The 19,741-nt window shown below is 45.3% G+C and overlaps 2 protein-coding genes and 1 long non-coding RNA gene across 3 annotated transcripts; 1 reads left to right on the top strand and 2 right to left on the bottom strand.

Annotated features, from left to right (window-relative positions):
- Positions 1 to 784: 784 nt before the first annotated feature.
- LOC6590699 (leucine-rich repeats and immunoglobulin-like domains protein 1) lies at positions 785 to 18,371 on the top strand. Its single transcript, XM_026984900.1, has 9 exons — positions 785 to 1,608; positions 12,719 to 13,805; positions 14,126 to 14,197; positions 14,270 to 14,479; positions 14,540 to 14,683; positions 14,753 to 15,588; positions 15,656 to 16,015; positions 16,086 to 16,367; positions 16,428 to 18,371. Exons 2-9 carry the CDS (start codon positions 12,883 to 12,885, stop codon positions 17,606 to 17,608), a joined length of 4,008 nt encoding a protein of 1,335 aa, XP_026840701.1. The 5' UTR covers positions 785 to 1,608; positions 12,719 to 12,882; the 3' UTR covers positions 17,609 to 18,371.
- Positions 7,010 to 7,864, bottom strand: LOC6590700. Its single transcript, XR_003408403.1, has 3 exons — positions 7,683 to 7,864; positions 7,541 to 7,616; positions 7,010 to 7,489 (listed from the first exon to the last, which is right to left on the bottom strand). It is a non-coding gene; the product is annotated as an uncharacterized LOC6590700 (long non-coding RNA).
- On the bottom strand, positions 18,230 to 19,536 carry LOC6590698 (YJU2 splicing factor homolog). Its single transcript, XM_002016020.2, has 3 exons — positions 19,513 to 19,536; positions 18,882 to 19,450; positions 18,230 to 18,823 (listed from the first exon to the last, which is right to left on the bottom strand). Exons 1-3 carry the CDS (start codon positions 19,534 to 19,536, stop codon positions 18,457 to 18,459), a joined length of 960 nt encoding a protein of 319 aa, XP_002016056.1. The 3' UTR covers positions 18,230 to 18,456.
- Positions 19,537 to 19,741: the final 205 nt, after the last annotated feature.

The raw sequence follows: 19,741 nt of genomic DNA, 5'->3' as shown, positions 1-19,741 counted from the left end.
GATAAAACTATGTGGGCAGGGCTGAAAGATCTAGATAGCTAGTAATATTCCAGGGAATATCGAAAACGAATACAACAACTTGAATACAAATAATTCGTTAGTATATTTAGGGAATATTTTTAAAATGAGATGGTATATCTCTGAGGGTCGGACCAGTGCTGCCAGATTTTGAGAGTCACCATCAGCTAGATTGAAGATAAAATAAGCTAGAATAAGCCAAAAATTAAAAAAATCTTTAACAAAAGCAAACCATAAAAACACACCAATATAATGGAGAATTGAATTTTATTGATATTTTGTTTTCAATTATTATTATTTTTTAAACTTTCCACTCTTTAATTATATTTTGTATATAAATGTGCAAACATGTGCAATACTATAGTGTGACTGAAACTTATCAACGATAATTACCCTACATTTATACACAAAATTTGATGATATACGAAAATAGCAACATAAAATATGATTTTTGTCCTATTTCTTAATAAAGATTAACAAATATTACAATAAAATCTTAAAACAAATATTGTTTTGTACCACATTTTTTTAAGCCAAAATAAGCTAAATTAAATTTGAATTAAGCTAGATTTCGAGCTGTAAGCATTTCAATTATTTTTCAAGCTATTTTGTTTTAAAATGAGCCACATCTACTTAAAATAAGCTGAAATGGCAACACTGGGTCTGACGGCTATGTTTTATCGATAAGTCCGGTCACACTGACCTCTGAGACCGCGACACAACGGCCGTACCCGCGTCGGTGCTCGAAATAATAAATGAAAAATTCGGAAAAATAATTTAAATAAAAATAAACATAAAGTAACCTATATTCGAGAGAAAAAGCTTCGGTGTGCGAGGATCAAAGATAGCGATAATTCGAAGAGCGATTGCGTCGTACTCTCGGGAAAAAGGCAGGAGAGCGTGTGAGCATAAAATCTCGGCAATAACAAAAAACATACATATGCTTGTGGTTATGATTGAAATGTACCTAAGAATTTATCTCAGGCGCTTGATATGTGAACAAATTGATTGTTTAGAACAAAACTAAAACTACAATATCCATGAAAACAAACAAAAAGCTACAAATATCGTCAAATCAGAAATTCATTCTCGTTACGTGCAGTGTTGTTGTCAATGAGTGTGGCTGCGTTTGTGTGTGTGTATGTGCATGCCGCCACCGCAATTGAAGACAAATACACCACTACAAAGGCAGTGAATAAAAATACATTGTGTAGCTGTGTGTGTCGGTGAGCTCAGTGACGTCGCAGCAGAAGTCGGCGGGGCAGCGCGCAACGCCAGCGTCAGCTTCAGCATCGAACGTGTTAAAGTGACGAATAAACAACCGAAGAATCACATCGCGCTAAAGCAGGAGATAGACAAACAGAACGGTACAGACAGCCGAACATTTGTACAAATCTTTCACACATACACCGACCCGACCCACTCGTATGCATATGCATACCCCGACGTAATAGTTGCCGCCGCAGACATTAAGGCTCTGCTCGGGCCTGTCTATCCCACTCGCGCTCTTGTTTACACAAACGCCCACATCCACACACCATCAGAACCATCCCCAACCCCCGACCCCCGTTGTGCTGATATTGTGAATAGGTAAGTAAATGCCACATTCTGCTGCCTAATTAAGTTGGAAATTCACTTTTGCCAAACATTAGTCTCTCTCTCTCTCTCTCTCTCTCTCTGGCATCGTGAACTATCCTATACATTCTCTTTTTTCTCCAACATTTTAACGATCATCTATGATTCTGTATCTATGCCTCTACCAACTCCTGAGGCACCCAGCGGTGTGGTGTGGTTGGACAAATGCGAAAGATGAATGATATACAGCCACACGGCCATGCCAGATGATAAATGGCGCGCTATATTAGATGATTTATTTCTTGGGCTCCCCCTAAGCCCAGGCCGTAGTTCATTGTGCTTTGGGTATGGGTACGGGTACGGGCAGCTCTCTTTATCCGCGCTTTGATGATAATCGGCTTTATCTCGCATGCGGATATCTGTGGCGTTGGTTCTGAGTCCCCGAGACTCGAACAAAAGAATTCCGACAGTTGTATGTTAGACTCAAAATGGAGACTAAAGTCCCTCAATCTAAAAGTCCAGACAATAAGCCCTGAATAGTACTTTATATTGCATCCGATCTGTGCAAAAATAGTCACAAATCAATTTTTCCGGGTTTCCCCATTGATCGTTTCGGATCCATTGCCTCAGCAAATCCCATGCTGATTCAACAACTATGTATTTCGCCAATTATTTTTGCGTTGAATTTCGCTGGAACTAATCGCAAACCCATAAGCATTATTTCCATTGATTTTAATAACTTTCCAGAAAAGCAGCGGTTCTGAAAAGCGTTTTCACCCTTTCTCCTCCACCGTTTTCGCCGTGTGCCAGTTATTCCTCCGACTCTCCCCTTCGGTCTTCAGTCTTCTTCGGTTTTCTGCTGTTTTTCTGTTTTCTAATTAGTTATAATTACACTTAATGCAATTTAGTTATGAGGCTCTGTTTCTGGGCCCCACATTCGTGAGTGCCTCAGCCTCAGCCCCGATGTTCGTGCCGTTTCCATTTTTGCATTTATACATTTAACATTGATGGGGGATTTTATGATTAGTGCAAAGTTTTTTCCCTGCTGCTGCGGCTGCCGCTTTTCGATGCATTTGACTGGGCTTTCAGTTGCAAGGGAAACCAGAAGGGGGAATAGGGAGAACCGACAGAGAGGAAGGGGGCGGGAGAGGGCGAGGGAGAAAGCCCCTTCAGACAGCAGGCGTTGAATGCATTTTGTAGTTGTACGATTTTACTCGTGGCCGATAAGTGAGTCCCGTTCCGAGGCAATACCAGAAAAAGTTTCCCTAATGCATGTAGCTATTTTTTCTCAGAAAACTGGTCATTTTTTGTACATATGTATGTAACTCATACTCTGTATATTCCAAGGAAAAGGCTACTTCTGATACTTCTTCTACGTACGTACCTATGTATATCGTCTATTTCTAACATAATGGTAGCTCTGGGAACATTTTTGAACAAATCCAACATGAGACGAGGTATGCCAAACAGAACCATCAGAAATGGTTAAATGCCAAATGGTTCCAGAGCTACGATTGTGTTTACCTGAGCATATAATATATTGTGCCTTGCTTTAAGGTGTGAATTCTAGCTAAATTCAGTATCACCTCCACATCATATGCATACGAGCAAGGGCCTGCCTGGCCTGCCATTTCAGACTCGGCCAGGAGGAGATCATATCAGGTGGTGGTCTCATAAATAAATGCATTTAATGCTTCGTTGGCCGTCGAGTGGGGATGGGTGTCTGGTGGCTGGTGTGGTGCCGGTGCTGGTGTTTTGCTGCAATTGCTGCAGATGGCCAGAGGTACATATGTATGTACATACCTTTTGCAATGAACCAAACCAATCCAAACTTGACCATGGCATGTCCCTTGTCTCACGAAAGCATCTTCCAATGATGGAGTCGAGTCGCAGCTCCAAAGAAGCAACAGCAGAAGCAGCTCCTCATCATTAGCAATTTGAAATGCATTCAAAGCGGGATGCAGTGGGGTGCGGGCAAAGAGGAGATCGGGAGATCGAGTGTATCCAATTATTTCAGCATTTTATGGCGTAAATTTCCTTAAACCCAGCCACTTTTCAGCTGAAACGAATCGCGCAAGCTAAAGAAAGGCAACAAAATAACGTCTGCAGGCAAGTCCCCACTAAAAAGGCGATGGAGATGGGGAGGGTAGGGGGCACGGCACGGGCACAGCTCCACAGCAGCAACAAATCTTAAAAAGGCATCAAGATTATTGCACAGAAAAATTCTTTTCTTCACACCTCGGCCAGACAGCCCAACGTCGACGTTTCGGAAAGGTCTCGGCAGCTGGGGCTGGGGCTAAAGTTGGAGTTGGACTTGGAGTGGGGGCTTGAAAAAGAATGAAGGAAACGAAACGAAACCCAAACTCGAAGAATTAAATGCGACTTCAAAGAAAGGCACAGAAAAGCGGGCACACGGACAAGAAATATGGTCAAAACGAAGCTATGATGCGAGTGTCGGGGGTCGGGGCCGATCCCAGGCCCAGGGAAGGCCCAGGCCGGGCCCAGGCCAACACCACCACCACCACCACCAACAATGGACATAGTGTGCAACAACAATAAAAACCAATTTAAGCCGACGACCAAGCAACGTCTTTTGAAGTGTGTGGATCGTCGAGTGTGGAGTGTGTAGGATTCCTCTGTAGGCTTGCCTTCTTGTCGGCTTTCGTTTAAGCGAGACTCTTGGACTGACGTCCCGAACCAACAACAACAACAACAACAACAACAACAAAACGAAGGCATACACACAATCGGTTTCAGAAATCAGATTCGGTTCGAAGTTGAATAGTTTTGTTGTTGTTGGGAATTATGTACAATATATATTATATGTGTGTGTGTGTGTGTGTGTGTGAGTATGCGGGATATCTTTGTCGCTCCTTCAATCTATGGCTGGCATTGTGTATGTGCATCTGCCTGCACATGGGCCTGTAACTTTGGATCTGGGTTTTGTTTAGGGTTCGAGGGATCTAGCTTAACCAATTCCACAAAATATAAAACATGTCAGAGTTCATTTAAAGAACAAAAAAGGGTCTTGTCTTTGGAGAAATTAAAATGATAACTACATTTTATTCCTTCCAGATGCAGGCGCTTTTGATTTTTCTCTCCGTCCTTGGCGTGTTTGGGGTGCCGAAGCTTTGATTTCTCCTGTGCTTCCAGTGGGGAAGACACTGCAGTTTGTGTCGCAATATATATTTTGCCTCTATATCTAGTGGAATCATCGACTGTGGGCCTTGAAGTCGTGGCAATTGGTGTGCCAATATTTGGCTCTGCAGCTGGTGGATGCAGAGTTCGGATTTCAAAAGACCGTTTGCAACAGACTAGTTGTTATGGGGGAAATTGTTCATTGTATTGTGAGTCCGAAGATATGTTTTTTATTTATGTAAGCGAACGTATGGCTTATGTTATAGGGATCGTATGTGTAGGTTTCAAGGGTTGTCCTAGACGAAACATCCATCAGATACATTGAACTAAACGAATGAATACGCATATTTAACATTCGGAGTCAGTCATACGGTCCTATGCACCTTTCGTCCTTTTTCATTCACAAAACAAAACATTGTCCCTTCGGCAAAGTGTTCTATTGAAATAGTCATAGAATGAAATCCCATTGCAGGGTATTTGTGCATTCACCAAAAGTCAAGCACGGATTATTAATGTTCCTATTATTACTAATCCGCAAGTACTTTTCACCTTCGCCACGCACACACATATGTACACTCACACATGAAGGGAGAGAAAAAACCCCGAAACAAAACGAACATAAGTCGGCATTGGCCTCGGTAAATGCAAGAAACAGATGCGATGCTCTCCCTTCTAACACGCACACAAACAGGCATAAACATACATACATACATTTGACCGATCATATCCAGCAACAGCAGCAGCCAACAACAATGCAAGTGAAATCCCAGAATCTCTTTCTTTTTCTGCCATATTCTTTTGGTTCTGTTCTTTTCCATTCCGTTCCCTTTCCCCTGCCTGAGGAAAACGAGGCCCAATCCAATCCAGTTTTCTGTTGTTGTTTTTCTGTTCCCTGCGCAGATCTTAAGTTGATTTCGTTTCAGCTTTGGCTGCATTTTGTTCCTGGAGTTTTTCAGAATTTCGTGCTGTGCTGCTCTGCTCGGCTGACGCTGAGGCTGTTGTTGCCTTTTGTATTTTTATTTTTTCTTCACACCTTCGAAAAGGCAGGCACACTGAAATTTCAACGTCGGCTGCAAATTCAATTCAATTCCCCATGGCGTAGGCCCAAGGAAGGAGTGTGGGAGAGCGGGAGGGAGAGTGGAACAGAGCCGACCAGAAGCAGGCAGGCCGGGCCGGCCTCTGCTCTTCCTCTGTCCCATAGCCGGTTTTTGGTGTTGGTGTCGCGCTTGGTTTTCTCACTTGGGTCGCGGAAGAGGCCAGCTCTGGCCTTTTGTACGAGTATGCGCTGCTGCGTTGTGGGACCTCGGGATTGGGGGATCTCTGCGGCAGCGACTGACAGCCATAGCCCTGCGTTCTTTATTATTTTGTTTTTGTTACTCTGCCTTACCCAGGTACTCGTGGAGTGGGAGGGTATACTGTGCGGATGCAGTTTGCAGGATTACAGGATTAAAAGGCTCTATATCTCCATATCCTGGTCTTGTTCAGGAAATCTGGGGGAAATCCTCCTACATTATAGTTATCTCAGCCCATGACGCTCTAAAAAGTTTGAATTGTTTTCACCTTCACAGAATCTGTTCAAGGGGTATTTTAAAGTCGCCACCGTCTCCTCCTCTTCGGTTCTTTCTTGTTTTTGTAAGTCTTCTTTTGCAGGATCGTTTTTTTCCTTTTATTCTCTCGTTTCGTTAAAATCTCTTGACAGTCGGCGGCTCAGTGTGCGCATTTTTCTTTCTTTCTCGCCCGATTTTTACTTATATTTTGTTGTTGTTGAATGGAATACAATTTGACATGCTTGAGATTTTCTTGAGAGCACAAAAAATCGAAAATTATTGCCGCTGCAGATTAATTTTTGAATGCGACTCGAGCTCCGTTTACTCCCCGCCTCCTCCTCCTTCGGCGTTTTTCTCTTTTATCTGATACTCTCTGATGCCTAAAAATATGAGCAGCTTAACTTTTACGGGGATTACAAGCTGCCGTTTTTTGGCTCAAGGTGAGACGCAAGGCAGTCGTATGACTCTGGAAGCCAGAAGCCTGGAAGCCTATCGACACTATCTGGAATATGTGTCGTACTGTCGCGAGTCCAGCAATGGGGGAGTGGGCTTATCATCTGATAACCTGATAACAGAACATTTTGGAATTTTGCGGGTAAACATTTGTATGACTGAAGCAACATATAATTGTGCAAGTCCGTCATTTAGGTGATATCACTCCTGAGCTGCACCTCCCTTGTACTCCAGTTCTTGGATACAAACTTGGAATAAAATGGAATTCGAATGGAACTTTACTGGAATTTATTCAATTACAAATAGAATAGTTTATTTTAGCCTAAACTGTGTTTGTATACCATATTTTTTGTGGAACAAATCGATTTTTTTTGGTGATTTGGTTAGAGCTTGAAAAGTTTCCCCCTGATCTGAACGTAAATGTGGTGTGTTGTTTTCTTCTTGGTGATCTGTGTCTTCTTTACACCGCTCTTGCGAATCTTACGAGCAGCGATGTTTTTGACTTTATTTTGACGAGCCAAATGGCTTCGAAGAATCATAGGATGCGTCTTCAGTTTGCGCTGCTTCTTTTTTTGGGCAGACTTGATGCGTTCGCTGCGCCGAAGTGGAAGCGGCAGCCGAAGCGGTGGCTCAATTTCCGCCACAATGATTTCCTCTGCAGCTGGTGACATCATGGTCATCATGGGGACAGAGGCACTGGAAGCCACGTCAGTCTGTGGCTCGATATTTTCAGATGCATCGGGTATAATCACTGCCATCTTAAAAGGATATATGTATGATGGACGTAGTATTTCTAACGTTTTGCTTACCGAAAATAAGTATAATAGGGTTATGTTGTTCGTTTAGTTTTGTCTTCTGTGTAGTTCAGGGAAGTTCAATAAGGGTCTGAATTAAGAATGTATTTATATTAAAGGTAGTTTCAGAGGCTCCTTAGCTTCAGATGTTACTTACTCAGATATACAAATACAAAGAAATGTATGTTTGTGCTTTGATGGACATAACTGATCAGATCGAACAGATCCGTAGGCCTCCACGAACATTGTCGAGCATAAGTACAAGGAAGTACATAATACTATAACAAATGATAATTACGATATTGTCTCCAATGTTATACATGGCAGGATGATTCGGGAGTGCGGGCAACATTTTAAAGAAGTTTGTAGGGGCTCCGCAGTTGGCGCAGCTGATTCGCGCTACCCCCAAGATAGAGAAATTCCCAAAGTACATATTGCTTGGTAGGGGTCTGTGGGATTCACCTGACCTCAGTACACAGTACCACACCCGAATAGATACGGGGGCTGGATATTTGGCATATGATATCACACGCTTCATTCTAATCGGAACAACGCAAGCGATCACAATGGTGAAGCACAACAACAACAAAATAAGAGGTTGTTGCGCTTTATTTATTTTTGATTTATGCGCCTTAGACCAATCAAGCAAAACGGTTTATCATCGCAGCGATAAAAAAGACGTTAATTTATTGTACAACAAACGCAAAACACACACACACTGGCATACACAAACAGAACAAGAAGAAAGGAATAATGATAATAAATGGTTGCTAATTGCGAAAAACTGAACTTGAAACATGTAGAAACCAAAAGCAAAATTTGAACAACTGTAGATGCTGAATAGAGTATTGGATCCACTTGTATCCGTAGCTTATTGGGCATCAAAATGTGAAACGTAGAAAGAGGTACATACATATGTATGTATCCCAGAAACTGCAAAATTGAGGGAGAGACCCTGTAGTGGGTTGGTTGGTTCGCTCCCCCTGTCGCCCAATAAACCGTTATTAGCGCGCGCACAGTGGAGAGTGATAGCGTAGGAAACGAACAAAGACCACAATTATAAACTCTTTTTAGTTATTTAATTAGCAGGCCCTGGCTGAGTCAGTGGCAGCCACCAAACCCACACACACACACACGTACGTAGAGACGTCTCTCGTATCTAGAGTGGAAAATTAATGGCTACAAAATTAAATTTATTTTTGCAAAAAGAGCAACAAAAACAATGGACCTGGGCTGGCAGACAGAATGGCAGGCCCCACAGTGCCTCTGTGTGAGTGTCGGTGTGTGTGTGCGAAATTTATGTTGCTATTTGCGTCGTTGTGACTGCGCTGCCAACTGCGCTGCCCCTTATCATGGGGGTTCTTGTTGTTGCTGGTGCTGGCACGTTACCTAATTAGTTGCCGCAGACAGCGCGACGTTTTTACCTTTTATGTATGTGGTTCTCGTTGCCAACACAAACACACACGCACGCACACAGTCGTACGCGCGGCAGCTTTGACGTAATACATTACGACAACAGGCAGCGTTGACTGCACGCGGTTTCCGTTCTCGGGCCCACGCAAGCTATGTTAAACAGAAGGTAAAGCTACATGTATGTGGGGGAGGAGAGAGAGTGTACCCAACAGAATGCTATGCCTGGAGAGCAGGGTTACCTTACCTCATGTTTGATGTACCTTGGGGCCCACGCAAATTCGCCTGCCTTCTAACGAGCACAACAGAGACAGCGACAGCGGCAGCGGCAGAGAATCGAAAAGAGAAGCAGAGATACGAGCACCACGCGACAAAGCGCAGCTTCAAAAGCTACCACTTCATCTTCGTCTCGCTTTTGCATTCAGAGTTTCCTTGAAGACATGAACAGTGGGACTTGAACGAAAATCGAGAACAAAGTCTGAAGATTTTAAATTTTCTGTTTCATGAGATGCGGGCCACTTGCCATTCTTCATTAATTTTTGGATAGACCCCCAAAAAGTAGTCGACAATTTATACAATCATTCCACTGTGCCAGCATTTCAGCGGTTGCAGCTGCTCAGCAATCCCATCTCGCCCAACCACACCCCAGACACTCACCTCAGCTGGGCCGCAACCGCCCACTGCCCAAAGCTTTGGTTGTTTTTCTTGTATTTGATTTTTTTGTACGCCCGCCCCAACGACAAAGCAGCGTGAGATGAAAAAACACTTGAGCAAATGCAACAGTCGGCATCTTATTCACAAAAATATTGTGTATATTTTTATTCGTTTGGCAAAGGTAATAAACAACGAGAATAGGTAAAACAACAGCCAAGAGACTGAAAAAAGATTTGGGCGAATGCAAAAGTTTTCATACAGAAAACGAAAGCAGCACAATGAGAGACACAGACACAGAGATGGCGATGGCGATGGAGACGAAGACGGAGACGAATAAAAAAGAGGTGGGCGACAACAACAGCAACAGCTACAGCCACTAGCGGGGAAATAACGGAAAAAACAAAGCAGAAAATGCATCACCACGAAATTACCAATTTAAATGTTAAAATCCAAATCGACAGACAGAGACACGAGCAACTAAAAATTAAGTCAAATAAAAATGCAGCCAAAGCATTTAGTGAAATCAAATGGTAAAAAAGAAAAAATTTACAGACACAGAGACACACACATGGGATGCGATAATTATATAAACAAAACAAAAAAACTGATTGTCGATTGCCTCCCTGCCTATCTCTGCCCCTCTCTCTCTATCACTCGGTGTCTACTACTCCCCCCACATGAAAAATGATGTTCTTGTTTGACGCAGGCTAATGATCATTAGAAGATACATTCATGCACACAATCATGAATATGTAGGTGTTTCTGTCCAAGTGTGTGTGGATAGCATAAGCATAAAAGTGTATACACACATGTGTAGATATAGCTGTTTCTCTGTTTCTGTTTCCACGAGCATTGTACGAGCATACATACATACATACACATCAATGGATGTATGTATTATCATATCATCATCAACAGCGGACAGGCGACAACATCGACATTTTGTCGTTTTTATAAGATACAATACTCGGCTCGGGGCCGTTTCGTGCGTTATCTAATAAATTGTGAGGGAGTTGACAAAAACAACAACTGAAAAAAAAAACCAAAAATCTGCATTTTGTCGTAAATTTTTGGTGTTGTCTGTAGCTGTCCGAAAATGAGTTCAGAGTGAAAGCCCCCAGCCCCCGAACGACTCTTTGGCCAGCGTGGGTTTTTCCCTTTAAATCTCTGTTGGAGCCGTCTTTATTTTTTGTAAGAAGAACTTGGGGGTTTATCAATATGCGAATTAATCGATGGAAGATTATGGATGCAAATGGATTCAAAATGGTGGCACATTTTGTGGGAAGAGGAAATTAGCGCTCGCTGCTGATTGGTGTGTGAAAATTGATCCAAAGATCGAAAGATATCCGAAAGATAGTGATTTAATGGCCCGCACAATGCTTGGGATTTTCGGTCTTCCACAATGGGGGAGTGATCGATAGGTGCGAAATGCCATCGCATCGTCTGCTGCGAAGGATGATCGATGGCTAAGCCTCGAGGGAGCCCTACACCCGGCTATCATGACCATGACCATCATTTGTGGAGCTTAAAAACGTTCGAGCTGTTGCCACAGAAGTCCATTTAGAACGCCGAAACCCCCCAGTAAACCATTCCCTCTGTGGAAAGTTTGATCATTTCTTACGACAGGCACTTGCACGGCCAAATATTTACCTTGAACGATCTGTACAAATACCAATAAATATAAACCTTTTCCTCTGTAGATACCGCGATCGAAGACGGTGCAAACTTATTGATTAGATAATTGCATGGTTTGTTTGTTACGTTGTGGAGAGGTATTAGGGCCATCGAAGAAAAACCTATAAATGTTACAAAATGTAGAACAGAACGAAGAAACCGAGACAATCTTTTGATAGTTGGCGCTCGTGTACAACTTTTATTTGGAATTGAGGCCAGTCGAAGTGTACTAGTTTTACTACAATCTGAAGCTAATCAATACCTCTTCACTTTGGACACTTGAAAGTTTTTCCTAGCCAGGAACGCACTCGCACAATACTCGAGTGTATACGGCCGGACTCTATATATAGACAGAGCGAGAAACCGACATGGAGCTGTGAGAAATGCGCGGAAAGTTTCTTCTGTCGTGAAAACTCTTTGAAGAAAAATCTTTAAACTAAAGTAAGAGGCGGCGGTGGTGGTGGTGGTGGTGCCGCTGTTGCGGGCACTTTTTATTTGATTTCATTACGCTGTGCTTTTTGTTGCTCCTGTTTGCTGGCTTGTTACTAAATTTGGTTGTCTGGGCATTTTTACGCGTTTGTATCTTTGTGCTTCTCTGTATCTGAATCTGCGTGTGAGTGTGTGCAACTGCAAGACCATTTTTAGTAGCCCCATCTATATAAGTACACGTACACGTATGTATGTATGTGTAGTGTCTGGCAAGTCTTGTGCTGTTTGTGGTAATTGCTAAGTATTTTCTCTACTTCTTCTCGTTTCTGCAACCGCCGCTGCTGCCCTTTTTGGTGGGTGTCTGCGTCTGGGGATAATGTCTGTTTGCCTGTGGGAAAATGTGGTCTTCAGTTCCTTCCCCCCCCGGAAAGCTGATAGCGCGAATAACAAACTGCGCAGCATCCGTCCATCCATCCATCCATCCATCCATCCATACGTATATTTAGCTGCAATCTTCATTATCTCTTCCACCGTACTGTCACCGAAATTTAGCGGGCTTTGGACTCGCCTCCACCTCCGACCCAGCCCGAAGCCCAGACCATTGCTCTGGCGCAAAAATCTGCATACGCTGCACAGTTCTGGAACGAGATGAAGACATTACTTTTGTGAATGCCTCTGCGAGCAATGATGATGATGATGTCGCTGCTGCTCCGAGGTTTTGCTGTTTTCGCAGCATTTTGTGTTCTTTTTTTTTTTGCATTCTAAAAACCGTTGGCTCGGCGCGTTTTTCGCACCCAACATCCGGTCGTATTTTATTTTAATGAGTATAAATTCTGTGCTCTCCGGCCCAGACCAGACACTCACTCTCTACACAATTAATATTTGTATATTGTACATATGTACATATATAGTAGAGAACGTACTAAAGAGAGACAGAGAGAGAAAGAGAGACCTTGCACCATTTAAATTTCTGTTATTTTTTTAATTGACGCTCAATGTGCTCCTTTCCTTCCTTTCTCCTTGCAGCGACGACATCATGCGAGGGATAACTCGGCAGCACTCGGACAACCGACGATGCTTCGCAACACTGGTCCGTGCCAGCGTCGCCGAGTGACATTCGCAGGAATAACGGCTCTTTGAATGTGGCCTCCTATTTGGAAATTGACGAATTTAATAAAAACCACAGCAAAATGGACGTTTCGGCCATAAAATATGGAGTAGAACAGCAGCAGGAGAACTGGAGTATATTCGACAACAATGCCACAAGCAGTGGCCGAGGCAGTGGCAGTGGGAAGCTGATATTGTCAGGCCTCGCTTCGCTGCTGCTGGGCACGAAGTGGCGACGACGCCGCAGACGGCGCAAACACAACGACAATGCCAATGACGACGTTGAAGTAGAAGCAACAGCAGAAAGAGCAAGGGAAACAGCAACAACGAGTCGCAATAATGATAATTGCAATTATTCTACAACCAATGATTTCAATAAAATCAATAAATTACTGCTAATTACGTACATTCTACTGATAACAGCGAGCACAATTTGTCAAAGCTCCGCACAGGCGCCAGCATCGGCGTCGGGGCCGCTTTCGACAGCATCCGCTGGTGGATTGGGCGCGGCATCGCCGTTGAGTGCCTTCCTGAAGTCGGGCGGAGCCTCCTACAATAACCAGTTGCCGCAGCAACAGCTCTTTGCCATGCTGGCCAAGAATGGTGCAGGCGCAGGAGCGAGAGGAGGAGGTGACTACACCAATCCCGGCCTCGCCTCGTCCCGCCAGCACTTCCTCTCGCTGCACGAGGACGAATCCGATGGAGACGTGGACATGGATGATGATGATCTGGCCGCACTGCATGTCCCACTGGCCGCATCAGCCACATCTCCCCAGCAGCTCTCGTCCATTCAATTCGCTTCGCTGGAGACCAACGGATTCGTGGCGGACGATGGCGATCAGTACGAGCAGGCGGAGAAGGAGCTGGCCGCCGCCGCGGCAGCGTCCAATGCGAACCACAACAACATCAACTGCCCCAAGGAGTGCAAGTGCCAGAATATCCTGTTCGACTGCGATAAGCTGCATCTGGAGAGGGTGCCCGCCCTGCCCAACCACGTGCAGACTCTGTAAGTATTATTATCTGTGCCACGTAGGGGGGATGAAATGACAAACACCACCCCCAACAGCATAAATTGGAGTGTGTGGAACAACCCTCGCCACGAAATTTGTTCCCATTTTTCACATTTTTTCGGATGGGGGGTTGCGATTTTATCGTCGCGCTTTTAATCAATTTAATGCATGGCAAAATTATGCAAAAGCTGTTTCGTTCGTTTCTTATCGGCTGCCACGCATCGATAATTATGGCGTAATTGAAGTGCATTCGTCAAGCCGGGGATTTTCGCAAAAATGCAATCAATTAAGTTCTATCTCTATTCCCGCTTCCCAGGCATCTGGCGAATAACAAGCTGAACGACACGACCGTCCTGGAGATACGAAATCTGTCGAATCTGGTTAAGGTGTAAGTGTTTACTCTCGCAATTACTCTCTATTTATTAGAGTGTTCACTAACCTTAATCGCTCTCTCGTTCAGAACACTGAAACGCAACTTGCTGGAGGTGATACCCAAGTTCACGGGGCTGACTGGACTCAAGCACTTGATATTGGCCAACAATCGCATACGAAGCATCTCCAGCGAGGCTCTGGCAGTACTGCCCATGCTCAAGACCCTGGATTTGTCCAGGAATCAGCTGCACAGCATCGAGGCCAACTCTTTTCCCAAGTCAACGCGCCTGGCGCACTTGTGAGTGTCCAAGGAGTGTACCAGCAGTGAAAGCAGTCCGTAACTCATTTCCTTTTGTAGAATACTGAACTGGAATGAGATAGCCAATGTGGATGAGCACTCGTTTGCGGCACTGAACAACCTGACGGACCTAGAGCTGAACAACAATCGCTTGAACAGCTTGCCGGTGGGCGTGTTCAAGAATCTTAACCGTTTGAAGAAGCTGTAAGCTGATGACGCTGATGAATTATGATTTCCCCAAGATTTTAACCATCTGATTCACGAATTTTACAGCGCACTTAGCTACAATCATCTGGAGATTAACTGGTCCACGTTTCGGGGTCTTCTATCCCTGCAGAGGCTTCAGCTAAAGTCAAACCAAATCCGATCGCTGCAGGACGGCGTCTTCTATGTCATGCGGAACATTGAGAGCATCGAGCTGGATCACAACCAAATCAGTTCGCTCTCCCGGCAGGGCCTTTTCAACCTGACAAAGCTGCACCACCTCTCGCTGTCGAACAACTCCATCTCCCGCATCGAGCTGGACACTTGGGAGTTTACTCAGTCTCTGGAGTCCCTCGATCTGTCGCACAACTCCATCAGCGAGTTCAAGCCGCAGCATTTGGACTGCTTGCAGCGATTGAAGCAGCTCAATTTGGCCCACAACAAGCTGCAGTATCTACAGGAAAACACCTTCGATTGCGTCAAGAATCTAGAGGAATTAAATTTACGTCGCAATCGTCTATCCTGGATCATTGAGGATCAGAGTGCCGTTGCACCGTTCAAGGCCCTGCGCAAGCTGCGACGCCTCGATCTGCATGGCAATAATTTGAAACAGATCAGTGGCAAAGCCCTCAGTGGCCTTAATAACTTGGAGCTGTTGAATCTAGGCTCGAATGCTCTCGCCAGCATCCAGCCGAATGCGTTCGAGCACATGCTCCGACTGCAGAAGTTGATCTTCAAGTCTCTGAACTTCATTTGCGACTGCGAGCTTATTTGGTTCCGCCAGTGGCTACAGAGTCACTTTGCCATGCAGGCCCCCCAGTTACTGGCAAACGTGGTCTGTGGCTATCCCGAGCATCTGCTGGATCGTCAACTGCTCACACTGACCAACTCGGAGCTGATATGTGGTGAGTAGATGCCTAGACTCATTGCCTTTTCACTGAATCCAATAATCTAAAGCTAAAATTTCCCTAGCTGACTCGCCGAAACCAAAGCTTAAACAGGAGCCGGATAATATGTTGGCCGTGAAGGGTGCCAACATCACATTGGAATGCATTGCCAGCTCTCCCACAGCCGCCTCACTGGCGGCCGCCGATGAGCTGAAGATCAAGTGGCGCCACGACAATCAGCACATCCAGGAGCGTCCAGGGGCCCTGCACGATGGAGCCAGCACAGAGACACAAATCCATCACGACCAGAGCACCAATCAGACGAGCATCTATGGATATCTACGGCTGACCAATGTGACCTACGAGAGTGCAGGACGCTTTCAGTGTGTGGTCTCCAATGCCTTTGGGACGACCTATGCGCAAAAGTTCAAGATATCCATAGGAAGTAAGTACCACATGCCACATTGAACATATCGGTTTCACTCACAATAATCGTAATGTTCTCTCTTTAAAAGTTCATCCCAGTTTTATGCACGTGCCTTCCAACCTCACACTGGATGCCGGCGAAACAGCCAGACTTGTGTGCTCCGCCAGTGGAGACCCCATGCCGGAGATAGCTCTGCAAAAGTTTGGGGCCACAGATTTCCCAGCGGCTACCGAGCGTCGCCTTCAAGTTATACGCGAGGAAAACGCCTTCCTCATAACCAACGCCAAGCCCAGCGACTCGGGCATCTACACGTGCACGGCGGAGAGCGCTGCTGGCGAGATCAAGGTGAACGCCACGCTGATGGTGAACGGTACGAGTGGCAAAGCATCTGCTTTTGGGGCTCCTAGTAATGTTTCTTTCCCTACTATAGACAAGCCACAGCCTACCATCCCCCTGGTGCATCAGGAGGTGGTTGTCGGGCGCACGTGTGTGCTTGAGTGCCTCAGTGAGGCAGCGAACGCAGAGCTGGAGCTGGAGCATCCCCACCGCGAATGGTTTAAGGAGAACAAGCCGATCCACATCTCACCAACGACGGCGGAAGGAGAGCGCTACTACTTTACGAGCAGCAAGGAACTGCTCGTGATTCTGAACGCCCAATCGAATGATGCGGGACACTATCGCTGCGAGATTACTGACAATTCGCGCACTCTCACCCTGCAGTCGGAGCTGGTGGTGGTCAAGGAGAATCTCAATTGGGATGTTCTGCTGCTGGGTATAGTCCTGCTGACTGTGACCTGCGTCCTGGTCGATTGCTGCATCATTTGGTGCACCCTGCGCTACCAGAAGCGAAAGTTCTTGCTGAGCCTTGCTGCCGAACGGCTGGCAGCGCGCACCCACGCCAGTCAGCACTCCACTCTGGACAAGGATCAAACCCATTTGACCACGTTGAATCGCACCATGCTGAGGCCCCACCAGTCCCAGCTTGTTCTAGATGGTATTCCTTCCCAGCAGCAGCCAACGCAACTGCGACCGCGCAGTCTCGCAGATCTGGGATGCGGCGATAGCCAGGGGGGGGCTCACAGTCGACTTATCGTGACCACAACGCCTTCGTATGAGCAACGCTGCCTGGAGCAGGGTCTGACGCTCAGCTATCTGCAGCAAACCGACTTAGAGGCACAGCAGGATCATCTGTCCAGCAAGGATTCGGGTACTGGCTCGGATGCGGCAGTCAAGCGCAGCCTGGAGGACTTTGCCGTGGCCATGAGCACCAGGCATAAGAATCACCCGCACACAGATGACGAAGAAGATGGAGACAATGATCTGCAATATGCTCCTACACGAGCTCTGGGCATCTCAGAGTACGACGACTTGGAGCTGTATGAGCTGAATCATTCGGTGGCCGACGCCGAGCAGCAGCATTTCCTGCAAAACAACAATCACAACTACGATGGGGGCGGTGGTGCAGGTGCGGGTGGTGGTGGTGGTGGTGTGGCAGGTACAGCACCTAAAGTGCTTCCTCGTAAATGCAGCGCCGGTGCTGGTGCCGGTGTCAGTGGCAGTGCCGCCAGCACTTACAACGCCATTCAGCAGGCCACCACAGTGGATATCTAAGAGAAGGCTAAACCAAATTAAGAAAGCAGGAAAATATATACCAAAAAAACAAAACAAGTGGCTGCCTGTGGCTGCCCCACCGTGACCCGCCACACCCCAAAATGAACAAAGACTGTTTAAACCGTAATTTGTAATGTTTAATCGCACTCCCATGGAGGAGAGAGAACCAGAGAGAGGAGGCCTTATCTATTGCCTATGCTATTGATTGCTATTCTATGTATGACAGCTATAGAAACATACCAGTGTCTTCGTAATTTATGAAATGAATCATTTAAATGGATTTACTATTATACCTACTATAACTAACCCTTATTGATAATCACCTGTATAGCCAGCCGTACCGTATGCCTAGGACATACCCATCGTGTATTTTATAATTTTGTTTCGCTTGTGATATTATTTATTATTTTGATTGCCCGAGTTTTAAGCGTAACATAAAACACACACACACTCACATTATTCATTCTGTAAATAGCCCATAGTTTAGCTCTAACTAAACCACAAGTAATTTTGTAAGTCTATCCACACCCAACACAACGGTCCACGAAATGGACTTCAGTAGAGTGGGGTGGGAGTGGGTACCATCGATGGATATTTTGATAATGGATAATCTACTCGTACTTTTTGTTTGAAATTGAAATTTATTTGACTTATGATTGATTGGCCTTGACGAAATCATTGGATTAAAATTGGATTAAATTGAAGCCGGATGTTAATTAAATGATGCATTATTCAAAGTATATAAAAACATACACACTATATAGATTTTATGAGTTTTTACTGGCAAAAGGATGCAGGACGCTTATTTTTCTTGGAATTGGTAAAAACAAGATCAGTAAAATGCTGTGTCAGGTGGAATCCTCTGAGCTATCGCTATAGGCGGCTAGAAGGGATAGACCCGCTGCTGGAGCTGGGGTCTTTGGAACTTCAGCTGCCTTTGGAATATCCGTTGCTGTAGTTGAGGTTGCTGTCGGCTTAGTCGTTGCTGCTGCCTTGGGCTTGACCAGCACCAAGGGGGTTTTACGTTTAACCAAAGGCTGAGCGGCCAAAACTTTGCTTGTGGATGCGGCCGCAGGAAGAGGGCAAATGGGTTTGGCTAATTTAGCCGGCGGGGGGGCTGGCAGGAGGTCCACAGCCTCCTCTTTGACCTCTTCAATGATTTCTTCGGCTACTATTCGAGTGCCACCCTCGGGCTTGCTTTTAAAGTTTACAGATCTGAAACGGAATAGAAAAATATAGAGTCTCAATTGGCAAGTTTAAGTGGAGCACTCACTTGATAAACTCCTCATCCTCTCGCTCCTCGCGCTCCAAGCGTTCTCTCTCCGTTTCCCCCGTATTATATTGCTGCAGCATTGTTGTGTAGTCTACGGTCTGCTGTCGTCGGTTCAGGTCGCGCAGCTCCTCGAGACTCTCCAGCATTTCAATTTCATTGCGCGATTGCTCGGTGCGATTCTCGAGCATTTTCATGGGATTATTCGCTTCCTCCTCGCGTTCCTCTTGCAGCTCGCGACGGGCCTGCTCTTCGGCCAGCTTTAGGGCCATGAAATTCCGCGTGGCTCCCGCCTCGATCTCGTAGTCGGTGTTCTGCGGATCTGTTTTGAATGAGATCTCCTGCAGACATCGGGTGCACTTGATGTAGAACCTGTAGATGCGTATGCCCAGGTACGTCTCGTGCTCCACATCCTCCTTGCGCGCATTAAACTTCTTTCCCTTGTAGATGTACTCGCCGCAGGTCACACATCGCATATTGAACGGGGCCATTAGTCGAACGGTGTATTGACGGTTTTTGGCCAATTTCATCCGCGGAATCTTCGACGGATCGAAGTCCGGGGGATAGTATTTCTGCAATGCATTGGAATTAGTCGTGACCTTAACACTGTACCATTAATGTATTTAGGACTTACATTAAGAACCTTTCGCTCAGACATTTTGTAAAAGTTAAATGACGCTGTAAATAAAAATGTTTAATTCCTCTTTATATTTCGGACTTTAATCAGCTGTTTTGGTCAGGACAGTGCTGCAAAACGTCCATATGAAACAACAAAATGATAATATAGTTGTCTCGCTCTACTCTTGCTGGCCGCAAACAGTTCAATATTTAAAATTCAAATAAATACGAGAACGTGAACCAAT

Source organism: Drosophila persimilis, unplaced genomic scaffold (assembly GCF_003286085.1).
Source record: "Drosophila persimilis strain 14011-0111.01,24,50 unplaced genomic scaffold, DperRS2 tig00000002-arrow-pilon, whole genome shotgun sequence".
NCBI lineage: Eukaryota > Metazoa > Arthropoda > Insecta > Diptera > Drosophilidae > Drosophila > Drosophila persimilis.
Note: the sequence above shows the minus strand (reverse complement) of the source record. Positions and strands in the feature narration are given on the sequence as shown.